Source organism: Barbus barbus (assembly GCF_936440315.1).
Source record: "Barbus barbus genome assembly, chromosome: 12".
NCBI classification, from domain to species: domain Eukaryota; kingdom Metazoa; phylum Chordata; class Actinopteri; order Cypriniformes; family Cyprinidae; genus Barbus; species Barbus barbus.
Genome location: NC_136740.1, coordinates 27,306,499 through 27,332,134, shown reverse-complemented (window position 1 = coordinate 27,332,134; position 25,636 = coordinate 27,306,499). Strand labels below are relative to the sequence as shown.

Genomic DNA, 25,636 nt, shown 5'->3' with positions numbered 1-25,636 from the left:
AAGATAAATCTCACTGAATCTATATTTTTCACAATTCTTTTTAAGTTGAAGATGCAGCCTCTGCTATTTGACCATGTGCATCATTTGACTTAATACATTTCGGTGGCTGCAGAGAGCGAGCAAGAGAGATACAGGGAAGAACAGAAGAGATAAATCATAATTGAAGTTCCTCTTAGATGGAATATCCCTTCCCACAAGCCCAGTGCTCTGTGAGGCTGCGTTGCCATGGCAACTTTGTTTGATCAATGCTGTGGGTGATGTGTGAGACAGGAAGACCTGCGGGGGAGACAGAGAGAGAGAGAGGGATGTCCCCCGCACACAGAGACTGAGAGACAACAGCAGCACTGCTGTGGGTTTATTCATGAAGCTTCGGTGTACTTCGTCTGAGATTACTTGGCAAATGACACAGATGAGGTGAATGAGAGAAGTTTCCTGTGCAAGAGAAGAGCTTCATGAGCACTTTGAGTTATATTGTAATGTTTTTGTAATGTGTTTTAAAGAGATGATGAAAAACTTGAGATCGTTTACTCACCCATATGTCATTTCAAAACTGTTTGACTTTCTTTTTTTCTTTGGAACATAAAATAAGATATTTTGAGAAATGTGTTTTTTGTCTGTACTTTGGAAAAACAAGTGTCACAGTTTTGGACTGACATGAGGGTGAATAAATGACTACAAAATGGTATTTTTGGGTGAATCATCATATTAAGACTTGATGTTTCGAAGAATACAATTTTTGAAATTTGAAGCTCATATGTTTTTAAAGAGTGTTATTTGAGCTGTACATGTTTAATATCGTTATTTTGGTTTGGGACTACTTCTCTAGAAGGATGAATTTCCAATTCCCAACGTACTGTAATTCCTTTATGTGAATTTGTCTGTCTTTCTTATCAGAAAGAAAACAACAGATAATGTTTTTTTTAATATCTCAGTTGTTTCTTCTAGAGTCCACAATGAAGATTTAATGGAGAATAACTGGTCAGGTCTCCTGCTCAGATGTTTCTCCACTTCAATGTCCCATGTATTTCCTCTCAAATCCCCCCCCCCCCAAAAAAAGATTGAAAACTGTTCTCAGATTTGTTCTTTAAAGGTGTCTTTACCCTGGCATATTTAAATAATAACAGTTCTGTACATGGAAATGACATACAGTGAGCCTCAAACACCATAGTTTTCTCCTTCATATGTAAATCTCGTGATTAAAAAAGACCACTGAAAAACAGGCGAATCAGAACATAACACCGACTGTGACGCAACAGTCAGGATCACTACGCCCCCAACATTTGCATAAACCCGTCCTTGTTCTAAGCCGGCCGAACCATCAGAAGCTCTGCAGGTATTGTAAATAAACAAGCGCGGACAACAGCGAAAATAACACAATAAATGTTATGTTCCAGGCCGTGCAGGGGGTGTGAAGTGCAGGGATGGGTTGGTGTCTGTATTCAGAAAGGCACAGAAAGCAAATAACGTGAGCCACTAAAGGGACATGGTTAGCTCCTTGCTAGCGGTAGCCTGTTACAGTACATAAGATTTCACTCTCAGTAAGGAGAGATGAGGATGATGGCGAATGACTTACAGATCCTGAGCACCACTGACAAGCATCTGATCTTGTGAAATGTGTGGTAAGTGCTGTTGCTCCATAATGTAAACATAGTTTGTGTGATCGCGTCTCTTGAAAGTGAACTATAACGCGATCGATGGATCGTTCAAAAGCAGTTTCAATGCCTCGCATATTAATAACGGCTCCCTGATGCCCGCGTTTTATAATACAGTATAATTACCCGACGATATAACTGCGAGAGAAAGTATTTAAATATATATTTTCCTCCCTGTGCTTCCTTCTTGCTGATGAGCCGTACTGTGACACAGCCAATCAGAGCAGAGCTCATTATTATTCATGACCCTGCCAAATAAGCCAATAACAGACCGTTTCATTCTAGGGAGAAATCCTAGGGTTGTAAATGGACATGTAAAATCGTTTCTGGAGATTTTTTGCCCTTACCTAAGCCACATACCTTCTGTGTAGATATCAGAGAACAATTTAAAAATACTGTATCAATGCATTCTATGGCACCTTTAATGGTGAAATTTCCAAATCTACTACAAATAATTTTTTTTTTTAAATTTGATGGGTAATTCAATGTGTTACTTTCTGTTTCTTCATAATTATTTGTGAATAATTATTTGTTTCTCAGTGTAAACCGTATCAAAGTAAATCCTACACCTTTTCTTTTTCCAGTACAGGAAAATAAAACAATGTGTTACTTGCTGCTTCTGTGTAATTGTGAAATCTGCTAGACATTTCTCAGTGAAAATAGTTTTAAAGTAGCCTAAATCCTGCAGCAACAGGAAAAGAAAAAAAAAGAACTAAACAGGGAACAGGGAAAGAAAAGCAAAAATAATCTAAAAAGACAATTAAATCTCTTTAATATCTCAGTTGTTCTTCTAGACATCAAGGGTATGAAAGTTTAGCCTCCTGCTTCTAAGATTTTTTCCCCTTAAACACCAGAAATCCTATTCTACAGTTTATAGAGAAATCTGTTCTAGAGTTTCAAATGCTGTTTTATTTTTCCCTGCTCCGTGAGCCTCTGAGCAATATAAATTTCCTCTGCTGTTAAACACATTAGACAGGGAACTGTATGTCCTATGAAAAGATCTTTAGCACCTGAGGCTGGAGAGGAGTAGTTTCTAGCTTGAGGAAGAGCTCTCTGCCATTAGTGTGTTCCACAAACAAACTCCCATCATCCTTTCAGGGAATCAGTTGTGCTTTCTGAGCATGAAAGAGAGCAGATGTCCCTATCCCACATACCACACGTTCTGCGTTGAGAAAGACCAGCTCTCTTTTCTGTCTGTCTCACTCTCTCGCTGGATGGATGTTTTGAAGGTGTTTGTCACTGATGGTCACAGCCATATATAGTGCATGTGTTCCTCCACCTGTCACAAGATAGGCTGCTATCAGTCATATCTCACACCTCTCCCAAAGCAGTTTTGTCACAGTATTATCTCTGAATTTCATGCAATGGATATGAAAGCTGAAGTAACATTTTGAATCAAAATGTCTGTTGATAATCCACTCTAGAAGTATAGATAAGATCATGTAGTCTTGGAAGAATTTGAGGCAAATTTGAGCACAAATTGAATTTTTTATTTTTTTTACTGAAACTTCAGAAGTGACGTGAGATTGTGGTCATTTATGAGGATGGTCTCCAAAAATCTCCATTTGACATCCCTGATGTCTAGGAGAAACAAATTAGATGCACAACATTCAAAAGTTTGGGGTTGGTAAGATTTTTAAATATTTCAGTCATCAAGTAATGGTAATTTTCTGAAATATTATTACAATTTTAAATAACTCTTCTATATGAACATATTGTAAAATGTATTTTACTCCTGTGATGCAAAGCTGAATTTCCAGCATCGTTAATTCAGTCTTCAGTGTCACATGATCCTTCAGAAATCATTCTTATATGTTGATTTGCTGCTCAAGAAATATTTATTATCATTATTAATGTTGAAAACAGTTGTGCCACTTAGTATTTTCAATTTCAGTAACAGTTTTTCTCAGTATTCTTTGATGAATAAAAAGTTCAAAAGAACAACATCAAATAGTAACCTGCTGTAACATTGGAAATGTCTTTACTGTCACTTTTGGACAATTTAATAATCCTTAATAGATAAAATTATGAATTTCTTTAAGAAAAAAAAATACTGACCAGACCTTTGAACATTGCATTTTTCTCTCTAGACTTTGTGTAGCAGATGTGGAAATGTCACCATTCCAAAACATCAGTCTTTCGTAGCTTGATGTTCTTTCTTGTTGTTTTTACCCAATAGCTTTGTGATCCCATGACCCTCTTGTGTGACGTCCCATGTAGGTCAAACTCTGACCTACGAAATGTTCATTTCTCATGTGTAGCACACTGATTATACAGCCCTCGATATTGATTTTTAAAGAGCTTCTTATCTGTGATATTCCTTCAGACAACTAGTAATACCAGCAGCGGAAATTATTTACGCAGAATCCAATCCATTACCAATTACAGGATTGATTGTTGCAGTTATCCACTGGACGATTGTAATTTTGGTTGACAGGATCCTGTTTTTAACCATAGTTACAAGAAAGCTATAGAAAGCTTGTGTAACATTAGAAATGTTTGTGTAAAAGTGTAACATCTTATGTAACATTATAAAAAAAAAATTCAGAGTAAATTTTTAAGAGCTTGTTTAAAATGACATGAGGTTCAATAGCTACTGTCTTAATTTTGTTTTTGTTTTTTTGACTAAATTGATCCTAGAAATATTCTATTTTATATACTCATTCAGTGAATATGATTCATTGGATGATTGAACCTATACAAACAAATAATTCTAAAAGGGTTCATTACATCTATGTAAAGTAGTTTTAGGAGAACGCTAGCATGGCACACTTCAGGACACTGCGACACTGTTTCACATCGACTGTCCTCTACATGCGGCAGTTGAATGAGGCTAATTATCTGAGTATTTTGCAGACGTGGGAGTTTGTGCGCCGTATGGCTGCCAGGCACGTGCCGTCTCAGATGGGTTAGTGTGTGATTACGGTGGGCGTATCGGGGGTGAATGAGATTGGCCTCGGAAAGCTGATGTGATCGCAGTTTAACATTGATAGCCGTTCTCTTCTGTTTCTCGTTTTCTTCTCTGTGGTCAGACCCCATTACTGAGAGCCAGTGTAATGTGTGCTTACTCTATCATTAGGTTTTAGCAGAGATTTTATCTCCCAGGATGTTCAGAACCACACTGCAGAAAAGTACGTGGCTTTTTTTTGTTTTGCTAGGAAAAATCGTCCTAGAGAACCAAGGAGTTTTGTTTAGCTTTTTGATGTAAGTTTAAGGTAATGCCCTCAGGTAACCTGTGGTTATACTCAGCAGTTGCTGAGACACTCAACTATTTGTGGTGGCAATGCAGGATCTCAAGGACGTTTTAAATTCAGTAGATAAGGTTAGTCAGCGATAAGATGTACGTCACAAACCTCTCAGAAGCCCGCTTCCCAAAGATCTACCATCCTAAGTGTTAATATTACTCTTAGGCCCATGTGATATGATGTGAAATTCACAAATGTAGCTTTTATCCTGATAAACCATTACTACACTTAAAAATAAAAGTTATTTTTTGGAATGGATGGTTCCATAAAGAACCTTCAACATTCATTCCACGAAATGTTCTATATAGTAGAAAAAGGTTCTTTAGATTGTTCAAATGTTCTTTACACTAAGAAAAAATGGTTCTTTCTAGAACTCTTCACTGTGAAATGTTCTTTGAGGAGCCTAAAATAGTTCTTCTAGTTTGGAAAATGAGCTTGTTAGTGGAAAAGAATCAGGGTATCTTCCATTCATTCGTTTTTTTTATTTTTTATTTAATATTAAAAACAGAAAAATAAGAAAACGGTTGCTTTTTTCGTTTTTCAATTTAAAAAAAATAAAAATAACACAACTAGAATTATGCTTGATTTTCCGTTTTTACGCTCCTGGCTAGAAAATTAATTAACAACTTGAATATTCCATCTCTGCATGTGGGCGGGAATAAGACGCCCCTTTCTGCTGATTGGTCAACCAAACATTAAACCGTGCCATCATTAGTTCTTCCGCAGTTCTGCGCAGCAGAAAACAGTCCTGCTGCTACAGTTGTATGCATTCTTAACGCGTTTATTGCAACTATATTTCATCACTTTCTCATCAAACAACCAGACTAACAAATGGCTAACGAATAGCCCGTACTGGGGCAGAGCCTACAGACGGCTTACTGCTGTATAGGCATAATTTTGGCAACCTGCGCGAGAAATAAGTTATTAAAAAAGTTATTATTTTTTCATAGCTTAATATTAATTTATTCACATCTGCACTCACAGCTACCCACTAGCCTACATCTTTAGCACATCACCTGTTTTATTGAGCTAAGTTATGGACAAGAGATGAAGCTGAAATGATATAGATATGTAAAGATATGACATTATTTCATATCAGTGTAGTATATGGTCTATTATTCTATTTTTATTATTATTTTCTCATTGTTATATTTTAGGGGTAATGTTAGCCGTTAGCCATTTGTTAGTCTGGTTGTTTGATGAGAAAGTGATGAAAGTTGCAATAAATGCGTTTTTCTAAGAACTAATGATGGTTGACCAATCTTCGGAAAGGGGCGTTTTATTCCTGCCCACATGCAGTGATCAAAAATTCAAGCTGTTTATTCATTTTCTAGCCCTGAATGTAAAAACGGAAAATCAAGCATAATTCTTGTTTTTTAGATTTTTTTGAAAAATGAAAAAAGGAACCGTTTTCTTATTTTTCTGTTTTTAATATTAAATGAAAAAACGAATGAACGGAAGATACCCTAATAGAAAAGCTACACTATTATATAATCAGCTGAGCTAATAAAAAGTGGTTAAGTTAGTAGCATTGCTAGCTGTAAAGCACATCTGGGCATCTTTAACTCTCTTTCTCCCTCTAATGGGTTTGTTTTCTGGCCCATGCGCTCTGTCGTGTCAGACAGAAGTGATGTTGAGTGAATCAGAGAGCAGAGCTGACGTAGCATCTCGTAAGCTCATATATAGTGTGTGAGTGTGTTGATGGAGCAGATGGGGAGAGTCAGGCTGCAGCCACGCATGGTTTCCTGGCCCGGGGTGATGTAGCAGGGACCTCAAGCCTCTATAAATACACTCCCAGAGAATTTCAATGAGACCACCAGCTGGGACGCTCATGTCCATGTTGTCTATTTGCCAGTGCAAAGAATCGAGAGAGTTTCAGGCCTATAGACTTACAGATTTTTATCATGATGACATGTAGTGATTTTCTGCCATAGTTGAATAGGAAAAACTGCTGACCAGCTATTATTTTTACATTTTCAGTTTTAATTAGAATTTTTGTTTACTTTTTAGCAATTGTCATTTAAATTTTTTTTTTATAATTCTGTTTAAATATTTTAGTTTGTCATTTTAGTACTTAAACTTAAACTTAAGCTCTAAGTTTAAGTAATTACATTTTGTTTTTATATTTGTTATGTGCTTTTGTATATATATATTTTTTGTAGTATTTATTTTAATTTAAATTGTAGCTATTAAACTTATTCTACTTTTTTCAGTCAGTTGCCAAAGCAGCATTAATATATATATATATATATAAAGGTGTTTTGTTTTTCAGTATTATAAATCTAATATTTAAGTATTCTTTCAGCTTTATTTCATTTATTCAAAGTGATTTTTAGCAGTTTTAGTTAACAACAGCTCTGGTGGTCAAAATATTGACTTTAATACTGATCATTAATCTCAACAAATATTACCGTCAGCTGGTATTTATAGCAAAAAAAAAATTATTTTAGTACATAAAAAAAAAAAATCTCAGTCGAAATTCATATTTTCCGATCTGTTCACTCTTAGAAAAAAATCTATAGAAAAACTGAATGTCCAGATGGAAAATTACCAGTACCTTTTCTGTTAAGCTTACATTTTCTTCAATCCTGAAGTAGAGTATGGGTAAAAGATGTAAAAAATCAATACAGAAAATTCTTTCATATTAGCCCAGTACATTGGCCCTTATTTTTGCTAATTTTCTTAGAGTGTTGCAGTTTCTGTTTATATTCTCAATGTACTCTTCAGGCAAAACTCCTTTAGTGTTTTATTGCATTTTCACCTGAAATTTTCTGTATAGTCTTGCAATTGTCATAGTTTCCGAAACGTGCTGCTTTACAATACCACACCATCATCACAATAACATATCATCAGATCGTACAGCAGGACCCCGCATACATCACAGCCAAATGATTACTGTAAGTGCACCGCAGACACGAGCCGTGACGTATGGACGGGGTTTTATTTCTCTAAATGTGTTTTTCTCGTCTCTCTGAAGTGCTGCATTATAACGCCGCTGCGCACAATGGAAAGTGTTGCACGTCATACATGTTACTGTAATTATTGTTGGAGCTTTTTTTTCATAATTGATGACGGTTAAAAATAGATGGTAGACTGGCTGTCTTGGTTTGCTCAGTATCCCCTGGGCAGAAAGCTTACTGGTGCAGAAACGACTCAACTTTAAATTGAACGGGAGTGTTGAAAGGAGCTACAGTCGTGCTTTGTGGGTATTTTTCTTCCACCTGACATGCTCTCTTCTACAAAAGCACTTCACCGTATATTTCACTCTGAGCTCAGGCCTACTAAAGAAATCCAAGGCCTGTTGTGAATGTTAGATTTCTACATCCACCTTTGTAAAAGAATAATATGATATGAATGCGTGCTAATGGAATGTCACCACTGACGCAAACAGCTTTTCAGGAGAACATGCCGGAGGCACAGACACTGATCCTTCAGTCGCCCACGCATTGAATAAGACAGCGGTGAAGGTCATTAAAGACTTGATTTACAATTACCAATCTTTAATCAACTCAAACCTTATGATATCGGATTTTTTTTTTTTTTTTTTGACATACACTGTAAAAAGTTATTATTTGATTGTTTTATGAGAAATACTATTCAGTCTTTTTACTTAAAAATTCTTTAATTCAGTATTGCCATTTTTTGTAACTATTTGTGAAATTTACTTGCATTTAGTGAAATTTGTTTCTACACAAAAATGTTTTCATTGTAGCATTAAACTATTGAACAACGTTGTTTCTATTTTAATGCTATTTCTTATTTTGACATTCATTTTTTTTAAACATTAGGATCATCAGACTAGTCTCGTGAATTTAATATTTATAGATATTTTAAAGTTAGTGAGTTGTTGTTGTTGTTTTTTTCTGTTGATGTAAATGTATGTCAAAGTCGATTCAGTTTCTTTTGGGTCATTGCCCAAAATAGTTCACATGAGCTGTTTTCATATTAAAAAATTATTGGAAACACTACAATAAGGTCTCATTCGTTATCATAGTCAATTCATTAACTGACGTGAACAAATGATGAGCAATACATTTTTACAGCAGTTATTAACCTTGTTACAGTACACAACTTTTAATTTTAATAATGTAATAAATGTTGAGATTAAGTTTAATAAATGCTTTAGAAGTATTTTTCATTGATAGGTCATGTCAACTAATGTAGTTAACGTAGTTAACTAGTAGTTAATGTAGTATTATCAGATCATTTAAATATTGTGCTATATGTTCAATAAAATATATTTTACAAAACGGAAACTTCAACTTCCAATCTGTTCTAATTCTTAAAAAAACAGATACTGTCGTGGCAGAAAATTTTCTGTTAAATTTATGAACATTTCTGTCAACACAATACAATGCAATGCTTATTAGCCAAATTAATATCAACTCTGAGTGTGTGGTTTTTGAGGTTAGATGATTGATGTGAGTTTTAATTCGCCGCTGGTTTTTCATGTCTCCCTCCACAGCCGAACATCTGCCTGCTGTACGACTGCGGCTGTCATTCAGCTCAAACGCAACTTGCACACTGCAATGAAAAATTCATAGTTAGCAGACACACAGAGAGGTGTGTGTGTTATTCTTCATAACTGAAGCTCAGGTGGTTTCAAATAGGAGTAACTCAAGTGTTCGTTTATGAAAATGAACCCTCTCTCATTCAGTTTCTCTCATGCTCATAACTTTATTCATATTCCCCCAGTAAATGCTTCATCCACAAAATAACGTAATACCAGAAAGCACCAGGTAGCATTTCAAATACTGTATTAATGAAATCGGCCATACAAATTAGTTTACTTTATAATTACACCAACAAAGCTATAGAAAAATTCTACTAATTTTCCTAGTTTATGAGGTAATTATGTGGCAGATGATAATGAGAATGGTAAAAATGCATAGCATGAGTTAGACTAATAATGCACATTGTAATTGGTGTTTTTCTGGCACCAAAACAAAAGTTTATTAATACAGCTTTATCTTTTATTCCCTCCATATATTAGAATGTGTCCTGTTTAATTTGATTTTGACTATCATACATTTTTGCCATGATTTACAGTATACATGATATGCAGTAGAAAAATTTTTTTGAACCAGAGTCATTGTGACATTAAAATAATCTATTTAAGGATCACAGTGTAGATGTGCTGTCAAAATTAGAGCATTAATGCAGGCGATTAATTTTTTCAGTTTAACGCGTTAAAATTATTTAACGCCGGCAACACAGGGTTGGCCACCCCACTCATAATTGCTAATTCTGTCTATTTTTTTTTACAAGAAGTGCATTTATTCAGTTGCAGAACATCTTTACGAGCACATCAAACAGAAGACATGCGCTTCAACTTCACTTCAGCATCAAACGAGCACAGAAACTGTAGATCTCTGATGTGGCTCGAGTCAGTCACACTTCACTTCCAAACCTGTTTATTTCCTCCTGGGCCCAACGAACAGCGCAGGATGTTAATTGCAGGCCTCTGGTGTTGATTGCTCAGCTTGTCGGCTGTAGTTTCCTGTAAAATTTGTTTGGGCTGATCTGTCCGGGCCGCTTCAATTGATGCCAATATGCATAATTACACACTGTTTGTCTGAAGCATTACCATGCTTTAGGGTGTTGGTTGTGCAGTGCCACACATTTCCACTTTAATATTTGTGTGTTTCAACAATCAGGCAATAGCCACAGACGGTCACAGAGGTCAATATGGGAAAATTGGACACTATTTTCTTCATGCATATTCCTGGCCTCTTTGTGAAAGATTTATTCGCCAGTGCACATTATGCAAAAGAAGAGAAAAGTTTGTCTTGATAATTTTTCATGCAGTGACTTTTTCAAACTTTGAAACAACTTTAATTTTCTGTTGATATCATGAATCCCATATAATTCCATTCTGGTCATTCTGGTTAAATTCCCAATCAATAATAATAATAATAAATCAAGCACCTCCCTACATTGTTTCCCTCAGAAATGTCAAATGACTGATGTAAAATTAATGTTTCATGTTGATGTTTCACATACATCCAATTAATAATGGAAATCGTACTCTGTTACTGTCGTAACCTCAGTTCCCTGAGATACGGAACGAGTACTGCGTCTTGTTAAAGACGCTATGGAAAAAGCCTTTTTTCTCCTGAACTGAAGTCTTATACACACTGCACGAACCAATAGGCGTGCAGTTTCACTGCATGATTGAATAAGACTTCAGTTCAGAAGAAAAAGTATTTTTCCATAGCGTCTTTAACAAGACGCAGTACGAGTGGAGTATCGATAGGGAAGCAGTTATTCTACTACTTCAACCATTGTTTGTGTCATAATTGCTAATTTTATTGAAATCCTATTATAATACTATGCATTTTATTTTATAATTTATTTTTATTTTTTATTTAAATCCTACTTTCATAATACATTGGTTTTAGGTACATTTTATTTTATTTTATTTTATTTCATAGCATTTTATTTTATTTTAAATCCTTTTATTTTAATATTTAATAATATTATCAAATTATATAAAATAAAATTATAAAATATTTTATGTACATTATTTTATTATTCTTTCCCTTAGAAATATCAATTTACTGAAGTAAAACGAGTTGCTTATGGTGTTTCATGTTGTCTTAAAAATCACAGCAATCCCATTAAATGAAAATCCAGTTATTTTATTTCTCCATCTATTAATTGTCGATTTGCAAGTGTCATAATTGCTTGTGTCCAGTTTCTACAAGCTATCAAGTGTGGTTTAACCGGGCTATGACTAAATATTGGTTATTTTAACTTCCTGCTGTAGGAAATACGTCAACAAAGAAAAGAACTGTATTTCTTAAACCAACTCGAAGGGTCTTAGTACTTGTACTTAGGCCTATTAAACATTTTATTTCAGGCTTGAATTAGCATGTCTCCTGTTGTGTGTGTCTGTGAAAGTGTCTTGTTGGTGAGCTGTGGAAGAAAAGAGCTGTTCTCCAGTCTGCACTGATTCTCCTGCTTTATTCTTCTGGGGTTTGGCCTATTTTACACTCTGCTAAAGCTTCACGAGAGCAGGCCTGCTTGGCCTGAATGCTGCTGTTTGAAAGGATATGGGGTAAATGTGGCAGGAACACATGGCTGTCTGCATTGTGTTTGGAGGGGGGCGTTAATGACGTTCGCACCACTGCGGCGCACAGGTGGGACGCAGTGCTGTGCTACTTCCTGTGTCTGCCTGATCTGAAACGCTTCACAGGGTGCTGGGCCTGAGTGCCAGTGTTCTACCAACTGTTCTGCTGGGTGAATATTATATTTATTATTATATATCTAGTGGAGTTATACTATGGTTTTCTTTGTCATACATGTTGACCTGTTATGGTAGTATACCATTTTATTATTATTCTTTTTAATTAATTAAATTTAATTTACTTTTTTTGTTTTATTTTATTGAAAGTAATACCATAGTTTTTAGATACAAGTATTTTATTTCATTTTATTTTTATTTATAATATTTTATATACAGTTTATATAATATTTAATTTTATTGAAGTACAATCATAAAAATATATTTCATTAATTTTTTTTCTCTTTATTTTTTTTAATCATACCATGAAAATACAGTGCTTTTCAGTACATTTGGTATTATGATAATACCATGTTTGTTTGTTTGTTTATTTATTCATTAATTTTCTACATATTTGGTACATGTACAGTATTATGGCAGTATACAATTTTATTCTTTATTTAATTGAATTTTTTTCTTTTTGTTTTATTTGATTAAAGTCCTGCCATATTGATACCATGTTTATTTTCTTTTTTTTAGGTTTTTATTTCATTAATTAATTCATTTTTGTATTATTTTTATTTTTTTAATCATACCATGAAAATATAGTGCTTTTCAGTATATTTGGTACTATGACAATACTATGTTGCTTTCATTTATTTACATTAATTTGAAAGCTACCATGATAATAACATTGTTTTTGGTGCATGTATCATTCTTACAATTACCATAGTATGTGAATATGATAATTGTTTAGTACATGATTACAGTGTATAAAAATCTGTGGCTGTGGAGTACCATCACTGTATTTACTGTAGTTTGCTTGAGCTTAGAAAGGCTTAAGTGGAGTAGAGCACCTGTGTTTTTGATATCGTTCAGTGTGTCCATAAACAGAAAGACTTTCAGTGGATTTTCTTTTCGGATGTTGGCATTTTCTGGACATGTTTGTGCTGTGTTTGTCTAAAGCTATCGCAAGTTTCAATTTATTCTTTTGCAAAGCAGACTGAATTAGATTTACAAAGATAATCATCCTTGTCTTAAAAAAATTAAAAAATCAGGATGAGAGGGGGAAAAAAGCACAAATTCGTGATTTGTTTGGTTAGAGAGAGAGTGCTGTTTTGTTCTGGCACACAGTTACACCAGATTAAATAAAAATCCTCTAGCAGAATGTCCACCAATCAGCAGCGGGCTGAACCGTGTAATGCTGCCCCTGTCCCAGAGAAACATCTCCACCTCTGCTCACAGGCCTTCTGCTTCAGCCCCGCCCTGGGCTCCGGGCCCTAGCATGCCTTGCGGCTGCTTATAAGTCAGTGGATGCTGTGATATCACTCACAAATTCTTCAACAGATTTTAGTCAATGTTATCTGGGATTTACACGAAGATTTGATTTCTGTAAAAACAACATCCTGACTTCTGAACCGAGAGGATTCTAATGCTGTTAGTGGACTGAATTTCTGGTTCCTTCACCTGCTTGCAGTGGATTTTTGCAGTGTCAGTTTGTGTGGCCTCATTTCAGTAAGGTAGTGGCTGACAGTTGAAGGTGCGTATAACAATTCTGTTTTCTTTTGTTTAGAGCCGGGACCCCGGAGGCCGTCATTTTGTGTTGATTGTGTTGTTCTCACACTCTCGCTCATTATGGACACTCAAGTTCTTTTGCTCTCACACCACATTAACGCCTTGGTGTTATTTTTATGTATTTCCTCTGAAATGGCTTAAAATTGTTTTCCATCATTTAGGGATGGGGATTTTGATCATTTTGCCTACTCGGATAAATCAGTCATCAGTACTCGAGTAGCTATGCCCTGGATTGAAAATCAGCATATACATTTTGAACTTGAACATTGTTGTTTAAAATATATACATATTATTTAATTTATATAAAATGTAACAGAATAAATGCAATAATAAACACTGAATAAACTGGAGAAAAAAATAAAATAAAAAAATATATATATATAAATTAAGCATTAAAAAATAAAATGTACCTAAAACCATGATAGTAAAAATTAAATGAAAGAAAATCCTTGACATTATTTTATTTATTTACATTTTTTACATTATCCACAATTCACAATCTGCATTTATTTATCTGCATATATTTTACTATTTTAAATTTTAATACTTTAATAATACCACAGTGGATGTTCTGTGACTCTAGAAAGAACATTTTGTGACTCAAATGGATAATTTAATCAGAGATTAACTGAAATGATTATCTGAAACATTGCCATTTGATATGATTCATAGAATTGAATTGAACTAACAGACTCTAATTCTAGCATGATGGTAATCTTTCATATACAGAAGTACCATATGACTATATAGTGCTCTATATAGTGCTAATCTCTGTATTATAGTACCACCACAGTACTTTTTTAAGGGGAAGCCATAGACTAGGGTATTTTTTTCTGTGGAGTAGGCTTTGATGGGTCTTAACAGAAAATGCAATATTTAAGAGTGTTTTTATTGCAGTGAAGTGGTTGCGTGTTGACTATGTAGAAAACACAGTGTTAGAGTGCTGGATAATCTGTGTCATTGAGAAATCTGTGTGCAGAGCTTTGTCCCAGTATTACACACTGAACTACAGCTAACATGGTTAAACATCTCATGTAAGTGGGTCAGTTCGCAGTGACACTTCCTCTAACCCTGTATCCGCACAGCTTTCACACTCAGGAAGAGACACTGCTGGTTAGCTGCAGTGCTAATCATGCTAGGGATAAAAAATTGCAGTAGGTTAGTGTGCAGATGGGAATAATGCTGTGTAATATGTGACCTGTGTCTGTCCACCTGCATGCTAAACACAGACGCTCTGCCCAGCTGTGCTATCAGTGCTTTGGATAGAGCAGGTGGCGTTAGCGATTAAATGAGCATCTAGTGCAGTTTATTTCATAAACTGGTGTGTGATGTAATGCATTGGCCTGCCAGGTGTGTGTTTGCGTGTGCTCATAGAAGTGATGAGTAAAATGAGTGAATGAAAGGCAAATCGTATAATTAGGATGCTGTACATTCCAAGTAACATACTTCAGTTACGCTCTAAACGTAAGTACTTCTCAAATAAAGGGAAAGAATACTTTTGGTTGTGTTGTGTAGTATAGGACAGTATCAATGTTATATCAGCAATATATCAGTGTTATTTTAGTATCATTGAGATTTATTCATATTTTGAATGTTTTTTTTTTTTTTATAATTTCAGTGAAAACTTTAATGATTTGTGTGGTTTTGTCATTTTTTTTTTATTTTTTTTATTCATTTCTATTTTGGTTTACTTATGTTAGTACATAGATAAATGAAAATGGGAAATGTTGCCTGGGCAAAATACTGACATAAAATATTTTTAATGAACTTTTTTGGTGTAATGAGTGTGTGTGTTGAAACTTGTGTTATTGGCTAACTGTCATGTATATTAGGTTCATACATTTAAAAGCTGTTGTCATAACACAATCCCAAACACAAACAGGCGTCTGCTGCATTGGATTTGTGAATGGTGCACGACTGTGTCCGGCTGCTGTTGAATAATGCAACAGGACCACGGCGGCCATAGTAAAACGCGGGAGAGATCATTAATCAGTCAGTACATGTACACAGCTCACAGATCGCTCCAGACACTTGAACAGCACACGACAGACCACAGCACCCTGCAGAAAAACAGATAGCTGTTGTTGAACTGTAGTGTTCTTATTGCAAGATAGTACGCTAGTTTCATATGCAGGTCATAAGAACGTTCAGTATGTTTAAGTTTGATGTGATATTTGTCAGATTTATTGCTCAGAAGTTGCTCTTTCATAGCACAGCAAACTTAAATTTCTGTTTCATTTTATGTATCAACATTCTCTAAAATGTTAACATATCCTAAAAATAATTTGATAACTATTGACACAGTAATAGTTTAGAACTGTGTAAAGTGTACTGTAGCTCAGATTATTTGAAAAGAATATGATGAGAGATGTTTGAGTTCATGTTGAGACTGAGACTTTGCTCACATCAAATTGATGAGACAAGTTTGAATGCATATTGAGACTTTGCTTAGATAATTTGACGACAAAAGTTTGGGTTTACATTGAGACTCTACATAATAATTGTTTTCGAAAGAATTGAATGAGAACTGTTTGAATTCATATTCAGATTTAGCTCAGATGAACTGATTTGAGAATAATTTGATGAGAAATATTTGAGTTCATATTGAGACTGCTCAGTTTATTTAATTTTAGAAGGATTTAATATGAATTGTTTGAGTTATATTACTACTTTGCTCAGATGATTTGATTTCAAAAGCATTTTATGAGAAATGTTTGAGGTTATATTGAGATTGAACTTGGATTAATACTGAGATTTTGCTCAGATTATATATGATTTGAGAAGAACTTGATGCATTTAAGAATTCATGTTGAGACTTTGCTCTGACTGTTTGTTTTCAAAAGATTTTAATGATAAATGTTCAAGTTCATATTGTAATTTTTGCTCATATTTGTTTTCAAAATAATTTAATGTGAAACGGGTACTTTTTGTATTGGACTTTTGCAGACATTAAAGAATGGACATGTTGAGATCTCTTATGCAACTCTAGGAAACATGTCATCTACTGTTGTGTAGGAGAAGCAATTAGAAATAAAAAATAATAATAAAAGAAATAAAATATTTCTCATTTATGATACTTTTTTGGAGAATGGCAGCTCTTGTTGTGGCAGAAGGTGTGTGTAATGCACGTTTGTGGATTAGATGGTTAATTGTTAGACCACAGATGTTCCCTTGTTAGTGTACATTTACATGTGTTAGTGTGCTGTGAAGTCGTATGGACAAACACACAGATAGGGGAGCAGTGCATGGATTGTATCTTTTCAAGGCTCTAAACTTTACCCTTCAATAAAGACAGTTTTTCCTCCAGCATCTCTCTGGGCTCCCCATGAGCCAAAGCCTCTTATTCCCTCTGAAGATGAAACTCATATGCCAGGGACACTGGTGTCATTTGTCTTTTCCGACACATACAGCCGACACTGTTGTAACCACATTAGCGGCAGGTTATTTTTGTAAAAACAGCACGTGTTTTAAAATGAAATGTTGCTTGTTTTTAAAAGAAATTGCAGTGAACAGTTAGATGTTGCTGCTTTGTCTGGAGTCAGATGACACGTTTGCATTTGTTACAGGGTTTTGATGGATTGAATATTGTTAATAGATTGAACTCTATGGAATGACTTTAATGCCAATGTGAAAGCTTGTTTACAACCCATTTTTTATCATGTAATCCAAAGTATTACAAGAAACAGCACACTGAACTAGGAAAAAAATGTAGGATGTGTCTTGATTTGTCCATCTGGATTTGGATATTGAATATTGAAAATTTGTGGTCTTCTTTTTTTAAGTGGATTAAAAAAATTGAAGACAAACTTTGTGAATTAATCATTCATTGATGCACAATAAGACTAGAAATGTATAGGTCAGTTTATACAAGATTGACCCATGCCTTATTGCTTAAAGTTGAAGACCCAACTCTATGCATATTCTGCCCTTTCCATGAAACATATTTTAATTTACTGTTCTGGTCTTAATGCAAATAGAAAACTTTTATTTTATTTTATGAAGTACTCTCACTCAAGGACTTGTTTAGTAAGAATTTACCAGAAAATATTTTTGATTTTTTTTATCATATGTTTTTTTAATGTTTATGTTTAAGTAAGTCTTGTATTATTCCAACTCAGTCTTTTCCATGAATGCAGCCTTAGATGCTGGCATGGCAATAAAAATAAATAACTACTATTGTAGGTCAGTTTTTATATTATAATAATAATAATAATTAATAAATATTCTGGTTAACAGGGTTATTAAAATTAAAACAACAAATTTGTTAAAAAAAATAAAAAATTAATAGAAATGATAAGCCAATAAAGTCCACTAAGGAAAGTCTTGAAGTACAGTTGGCAACATATGTGTAATGCTAGAGTCTTTATGTAAAGGTTTTTTATGTAATGTCAAATCAAGGTCGAATCGTCCAATCAACATGGTTTAGGAATGTACAGTGTGAAACGTCAGCATGTGAATAGCCAGGATAGTCCACCCAAAAATAAAATCTTTATCATTTACTCGACTTCATGTTCTTCCAAACCTGTGTGGACACAAAAGAAAGAAGATATTTTGAAGAATGCTTGGAACCAAATAGTTGCTGATAGCCTTTGACTTCTATAGTATTTTTTCCCCTACTATGGTAGTCAATGGCTACCAGCAACTGTTTGTCCAAAAATGAAAATTATGTCATTAATTAATCACCGTTATTTCGTTCCAAACCTGTAAGACCTTTGTTCATCTTCGGAAAACAAATTAAGATATTTTTGATGAAATCCAAGAGCTTTCTGACCCTCCATAGGCAGCAACGCAACCACCGCATTCAAGGGCCAGAAAGGTACTATTAAAATAACCTGTGGTTCAACCTTAATTTAATGAAGCTATGAGAATACTATGACAGCAGCACCACCACACACATGCGTGTTACTCTCGTGAACGTGCAGCAGAGACTGACACAGAAGAGAATAAATTGTTGAATAAAGTCATTATTTTAGTTTTCTTTGCGCACAAAATTATTCTTGTAGGTTCATAAAATTACGGTTGAACCATGTCGCATGGACTATTTTAACCATGTCTTTACTTCGTTTTTGTGCCTTGATCGTGGTAGTACCCTTGCTCTCTATGGAGGGTCAGAAAGCTCTCGGATTTCATCAACAATATCCTAAATTGTCTTCCGAAGATAAATGCAAGTCTTACGGATTTGGAACAAAATAAGAGTGAGCAATTAATAACAGAATTTTAATTTTTGGGTGAACTATCCCTTTAAGGGTATGAAAAACAAATGAAAATTTTTCATTTTTGGGTGAAGTACAGTATGAGCAGTTAGGAATGTTAAACAAGAGACCAGGATTTTGAATGACGCATGATTAACAATTTCAAGTGTGAAAAGCCCTAAGGTTGATTTTATGTGTCGTTGTGTCTGCAATTCATATAGCAATGAAGTATTTCTCAGTGTTCATTGCTTTACTCTTTTTTTTCCTGACTGACAGGAAAAGAAGCCCATCAGCAACCAGGGATCCAAACCAAAAATACGACCAAAGGGAGGAGAAGGCGGAGCGTTCGCAGTATGCCCCAGGGAAGGGCGGCATGCCACGATCGCCGTCTGACTACGGGGCTGGAGACCGCCAGTGGCGGGGAGGCTATGGTCGCTCCTACGAGGATGCGGAGGTAGCACGGAGTGCGTACCGCACTCAACGGGGTGGCTGGCACTCTCAGGAAGAGTATCCACCCGAACCCGGCTTCCTGCCTGATGGCCCGCCCCTCAGCGAGCACGAGCTCCAGCGGCAGCGGCAGGAGGAGTACCAGAACCGCTACCGCAGTGACCCGAACCTGGCCCGCTACCCGGTCAAACCCCAACCTTACGAGGAGCAGATGCGCATGCACGCGGAGGTTTCGCGATTCAGGCATGAACGGAGACACAGCGACGTCTCCCTGGCATACACAGAGATGGAGGAGCCCTTGGGGCCCCTGCGGGGTCCCCCCTACTCACCGAGTCCCGGACACACCCGCTGGAGGTCCAACCACAGTCCACCCGGCGTGGACTCCCTCCACAGGCAGCAGCACCTGGATCCTGTCTCGGCCGTAAGGAAGAGTAAACGGGAAAAGATGGAGAGCATGTTGCGGAACGACTCGCTCAGTTCCGACCAATCGGAGTCCGTCAGGCCGCCGCCACCCAAACCTCACAAGACCAAGAGGGGCGGCAAAATGAGGCAGGTGTCCCTGAGCAGCTCAGAGGAGGAACTGGCCACTACGCCGGAGTACACCAGCTGTGAGGACGTGGAGATCGAGAGTGAGTCTGTAAGCGAGAAAGGTAATGCAGCTTTTTCATAATTTATATATGTATGTACACTACCATTCAAAAGTTTGGGGTCGGTAAGATTTATTAGTGTTTTTGAAAGAAGTCTTTAATGCTCACAAAGGCTGTGTTTATTTTATTAAAAATACAGTAAAACTGTAAAATTGTGATATTTTTGCAATTTAAAATGCTATTTAAAATATTTTGAAATGAAATTTATTTCTGTGATGGCAAAGGTGAATTTTCAGCAGCCATTACTCCAGTTTTCAGTGTCACATGATCCTTCAGAAATCAGAAAACAGTTGTGCTGCTTAATATTTTTTGTGGAACCTGTGATACATTTTTAAGGACATTTGAAAGAACAGCATTTATTTGAAATGTAATTTCTTTTGGAACATTATTAAGATTTGCTGTCACTTTTCATCTTCAATTTATTGCAACATTTCTGAATGAAAATATTAATAAAAAAAATGAATAAACCTTACTGACCCCATATGTTTGAACTGTAGTAAATGTTAATGCAGTGAAGCTGTATTGCTATCAGTTTAAAGGTGTTGCTAATATTTACATTGAAGTAACTAGATTATGAATACTTTTAGAATAATATTTTTAATGCTGATAACCTCTAATTGATGTTGATGTTTCACAGTGTGTGTGAATGGCCTGTGTGTATGTGTGTATAGTCGAGACCTCTGGGTGTTTCTTTCAAGAGGAGTCATTGTGTTTGATTATTGATTATTTCCTCGGTTGTTTAAAATGACTTGTTAATTACTATCCAACACTGGTGTTCATTTACAGTATGTATGGCTTGTGTAAGTTGCTTTCTATCTCTTTATATTAGTACGTGTGTGTGTGTGTGTGTTGTGCTCTCTCGGTTGTCCTCCAGTGACAGATATTGCTGGGTCTTGGCTCCCTCAGATCTGATATAATGGGCTGTGTTACACAACAGAGGGATAGCGTGGAAAAGAGAGAGATGGAGAGAGGAAGGAGAGAATATGATAGAGAAGCAAGGAAGAGAGATGATTCTGTATTCTGATAAATATAAAAAAATATCTGATAAAGATTAATATTAAAGGTGCACTTATTTATCTAGTTTTAAATCTAAAGAAATGAGTAATAGCACGTTAAGATCACATGACCATCCGAATACTACTTTTTGTCACTTACATGTCAGTAAATCCCCTATTATTAGATTATCTGTTCTGTGTGCAATACAATAATCATGGATGACAAAGATTTTGAATATTTAAATGTATCACCCTAGAATAAAAATTTAAAATGTATATATTATATTATATTATATTATATTATATTATATTATATTATATTATATTATATTATATTATATTATATTATATTATATTATATTATATTATATTATATTATATTATATTAATGTAGCCAGGAAAATATTATTTCAATTGTGAAGTATTTCTACATCATAGGACTATTTGTTGTAGTGCAATTAATTTATTCTGATTTGAATAAAATTACATATTACTATATTAATTATATATATAATAATTACATATTACATTTTTTATGATTCATTAAAAATAATGGTAAATACAAACAAAAGCTAAAGTAAAATGTCTAGATGCATTGTGGTAATGTGCTTGGCTGTCTAGAAAATAACGTCAAATGCACAAAATCCTAATGGTCCAAAAATAGCCTTTATTTTGCATTTGCAAAATACAATTTCTCTCTTTTTTTTCTTTTTACAAACAAATAAAATGCACTTTAATGTATGCCTTTTTTGGCAGTTTGCATTCATATAGTGATGCAGTTTTTATATCCACTCAACTCCTTTTGTTCAGAATTGTGGGCAAAAATACATTGTGACAAGCTAATGTATCCAAAAAGGCAGGCAAGTTTAGAAAAATGTTGATTGCACGTGTGTTTTACCTGGTACTGTGACATATTGAACTATTTTATGATATGCATATGATATGCATTTTTGCATATTAGATTATGAGTTCTAGTTGTGTGATTGAGTCTGGATGATGGAGGTGGGATGGAGAACTGTAGTCAGTGAGAACAACTGCCCGAGCTTATATAAGCATCCCGAGGACAAAACCCAGCGTACAGTTCTACATTATTGATGTTCCGCTTTTCCAGGTTTCACAGCCACACTTATAACCAGAGGAGAGGAGTAACGCTCTCTCTGAAGGTCAGGTGGGTTTTAGGGAGGGGAGAGCACATCAGGCCAGATAAGAATGCCTTTCCCGTCAGCTTTATCGCACATGAGAGCCGAGCGCAGTGGAGATACGGCACAGGGATAGTAATGTTTCTGCATGATTACAACCAGACATTCAATCATTCTACTGGATTTCATCATTGTAATATTAGTTCAGCTGATTCAAATACACACAGTTATGGTGTATGTATTTTTTTATTAATTTATTTATTAATGTTTTTGTAATGTAATGTTAAAATACTCTCTTCTATCCCAGTTTAATGTGCTAGTTCAGACAACTGCAAGTAGGCTGATTTCCCTGAAAAGTGTAAACACTTTCAAAACATTTTAGCTTGACTGGCCAGGCATAAGCAACAGTGAATCAGCCAATGGTGTAAATTTGAGGCGGAGCTACCTGTTTGTCTGACCAGTAGCAGGTGGTCAGAGTAATTTTTTTTTGTTAGTGGTTTAGAATTTGGCTTGAAACAAACTGGACAAGGCTTAACTGATGTGAATTAATTATTGATTATTTCAAATGTTCCTATGATCGTCTAAGGCTTATCTCATTTCTTCTGGTCTCCACTGAACTCATGTAAAAATACACTACTGTTCAAAAGTTTTTATTTTTTTAAATTTTTTTAATTAATACTTTTATTTAGCAAGGATGCAGTAAATTTACAGTAAAGACATTTATAATGTTACAAAATATTTCTATTTCAGTTAAATGCTGTCCTTTTGAACTTTGTAAACATCAAAGAATCCTGTAAAAAAAATCGTCACTGTTTCTACAAAAATATTAAACAGTACAACTGTTTTCAACACTGATGAAAATAAGAAATGTTTCTTGCACAGCAAATCAGCCTATAAGAAAGATTTCTGAAAGATCATGTGACAATGAAGACTGGAGTAATGATACTGAAAATTCAGCTTTGCCATCACTGGAATAAATTTGATATACTGTATATATATATATATAAGAAAACTAGAATACAGCTATTTTAAATTGTAATAATATTTCACAATATTAAGTTTTTTACGGTATTTTTTATAAAAACAAATGCAGCCTTGGTGAGCAAAAGGGCCTTCTTTTAAAAATGAACTTTTTGACCTCTTTTAAACAACACCTTTTGTACAGTAGTGTACATTTTTATGATTATTGCTTATTCAGACATCTCATTTGATGCAGTGTTTTTGCATACTATATACAATATGGAAGTACGCATATTCAGAGGCAGTGAGAGCAGGGTTTGGAAAGTGCCACAATGATGCAACCTTCCAATATAGTATATTAAACTAGGTAGGAAATTATTTTAACATCGGAAAAAAACCCTTCTTTAAGACATCTGATGTCTTTGGACACTGGTACAGATCAACTTGAACTGGTTGCTTTTCTTTGTTTTGTTAAAGCAGTCTAGCAGACAGTTTATATTTCAGTCTTCCTGAATTCAGTTTTTGACGTTATTTGTTTTGCCGTCTGACTGTCTGAGGATCAGACGTAATAAGGTGAAAGCAGGTTACCATGGCATCCACTTGGCTGCAGGCCTGTTTTTGGATCGGGATAAGCCACTGTGATTGGCTCTCGGCTTGCTCTGCATTCAGACCTGCTCTCAAAGCAGCCGTAAAACCTCGTACGATACATGGCGAATTATGTAATGGACAAAACATTTGGGGTGGAGCTTTACCCGATGACACATTACAGATATAATTACTGTCAGCTATGCATTTGATTTATGTCTTCTGCTCTTTAAACTGTCAGCAGAAACACCCTGTATCTCCATGAAATGGGATGGCCTGCGCTAAAGCTTTGTAAAAACGTTGACGTGCAGCAGGAGACCTTCGTGTGATTTAGTGTAGTGTTCTTTCTCTTTGTTCTCCTCTCTATCGATCAGCAGATGTGCAGACAGAACAGGAGAAAAGGTTTGAAGGAGTCGGTCAGGGTTACATTCACGTTTCAGTACTCTGTGTTCTTAGCAGACGCTTACTACTGTAGGTCTAAAGCCCCGTTCACACTAGCAGCGACTTTTGTTGCTGCATGTCGCCAAATATAAATATAATCTAAATCTAAATTAAATTCGTACATACAAACAAAAATGAATAAGAAACATAGGCAATGGAAGAAAGTAGGCTATGTTTATGCAAATGCTCTTCATTTGCATAAAGTTGAAGGATTCTGAACGTTGTTGTGTCGCTGGACACGACCCATCCGGTCGCCAACGGTCGTTATTGCTTTACATAAATATTTACATAGTAACTATTTTTAAAATTGTACTTTTAAAATGAGAAATGTAAGTATAGCACATGCAAATATATAATTGTTTGAAATGTATATTTTTTTTGACTAAAAATATTGATATTATAGTGAATCTGGCAGGCATACAGCGCATGCAAATGAATAATATTAATTAATCGCGAAACCCCCATTTTCCATGTCGTGCCAAGGGGAACCAATCAGAACGCATCTTCAGTTTTAGGCAATGCTGTCCTATTCGAAACCTTCATGGAGACAAATATCAATACTCATTTTATGATTGCATGCCATGTCACTCTCTTCGGTCTGTGTCTCTCTCTGTTCTTCTGTCCCCTTCACTCGTAGTAAAAACAGCATCAATAATTAATGATCCAATTAATAGTTTACACTGGGTTTTTATTGAGTTGTCAGAGTGATGGAGAGCCGTGCGCTAGCAGCCTGGGAGCTGTGCTCAGGCCTGAATCAGCACTTCCGCCTTCTGCCGAGAACGTGAGAGCGAGAGAGAAATAGATCCCAGAACGTAGCCGCAAAGACCACTGCGCTTACGCTTTCACTACCAACTCGAGAGAGAAAGAGAGTAGCATGGTGATAGTGGACATTTGGGACACAGATAAGTGGAGTGTGAATGTGCGCTGGAATAATTGTAACTACTGTTATTGTTTAGTCCCAGGTTAATCGGGCCACTTTTGTGATTGAGATAAATGGGAAAACATGGCCTAATTCACCTGGATTACCTGGTTTCACCCTTAAAGGGATAGTACACCCAAAACTGAACATTCTGTCATCATTTACTCACCCTTATGTTGTTCCAAACCTGTATGAATTTCTTTCTTCTGTTAAACACAAATGATATTTTGAAAAATTTTGGTAAACAAACAGTTGCTGGTAGCCAATGACTTCCATAGTATTTTTTTATCTATGCTATGGAAGTGAGTGGCTACCAGCAACTGTTTGATTACAAACATTTTTCAAAATAACTTATAAACTCATACAGGTTTGGAACAACATAAGGTGAGTAAATGATGACATCAGGTTCTAAATATTCAAATGAGATAAAATCATTTTATTATTATTTTTTCTTTAAATATAAACCATTTTAACTTTTATTTTTGCATTTCTAGCTAAAATAACTATATCTGATATGCAGTATTCTGTTATATACAGTTATTTAAATGTACCGATAACATAAGATCATGCAATAGACTATTCCAGACTTTTCCAGGTTATTTTTGTCATGCATA

General features: G+C 35.2%; 1 protein-coding gene across 3 annotated transcripts in view; it reads left to right on the top strand.

Moving 5' to 3' along the window:
- Positions 1 to 25,636, top strand: part of rims2a (regulating synaptic membrane exocytosis 2a) — a gene marked incomplete at its 5' end in the record, with an annotated part of 169,336 nt that overhangs the window by 52,448 nt on the left and 91,252 nt on the right. For all 3 annotated transcript variants that reach the window (XM_079430542.1, XM_079430543.1, XM_079430541.1), the window contains one exon: positions 19,166 to 19,986. In XM_079430542.1, the coding sequence (XP_079286668.1) occupies positions 19,166 to 19,986 (821 nt within the window). The remainder of the gene's footprint in view (positions 1 to 19,165; positions 19,987 to 25,636) is intronic.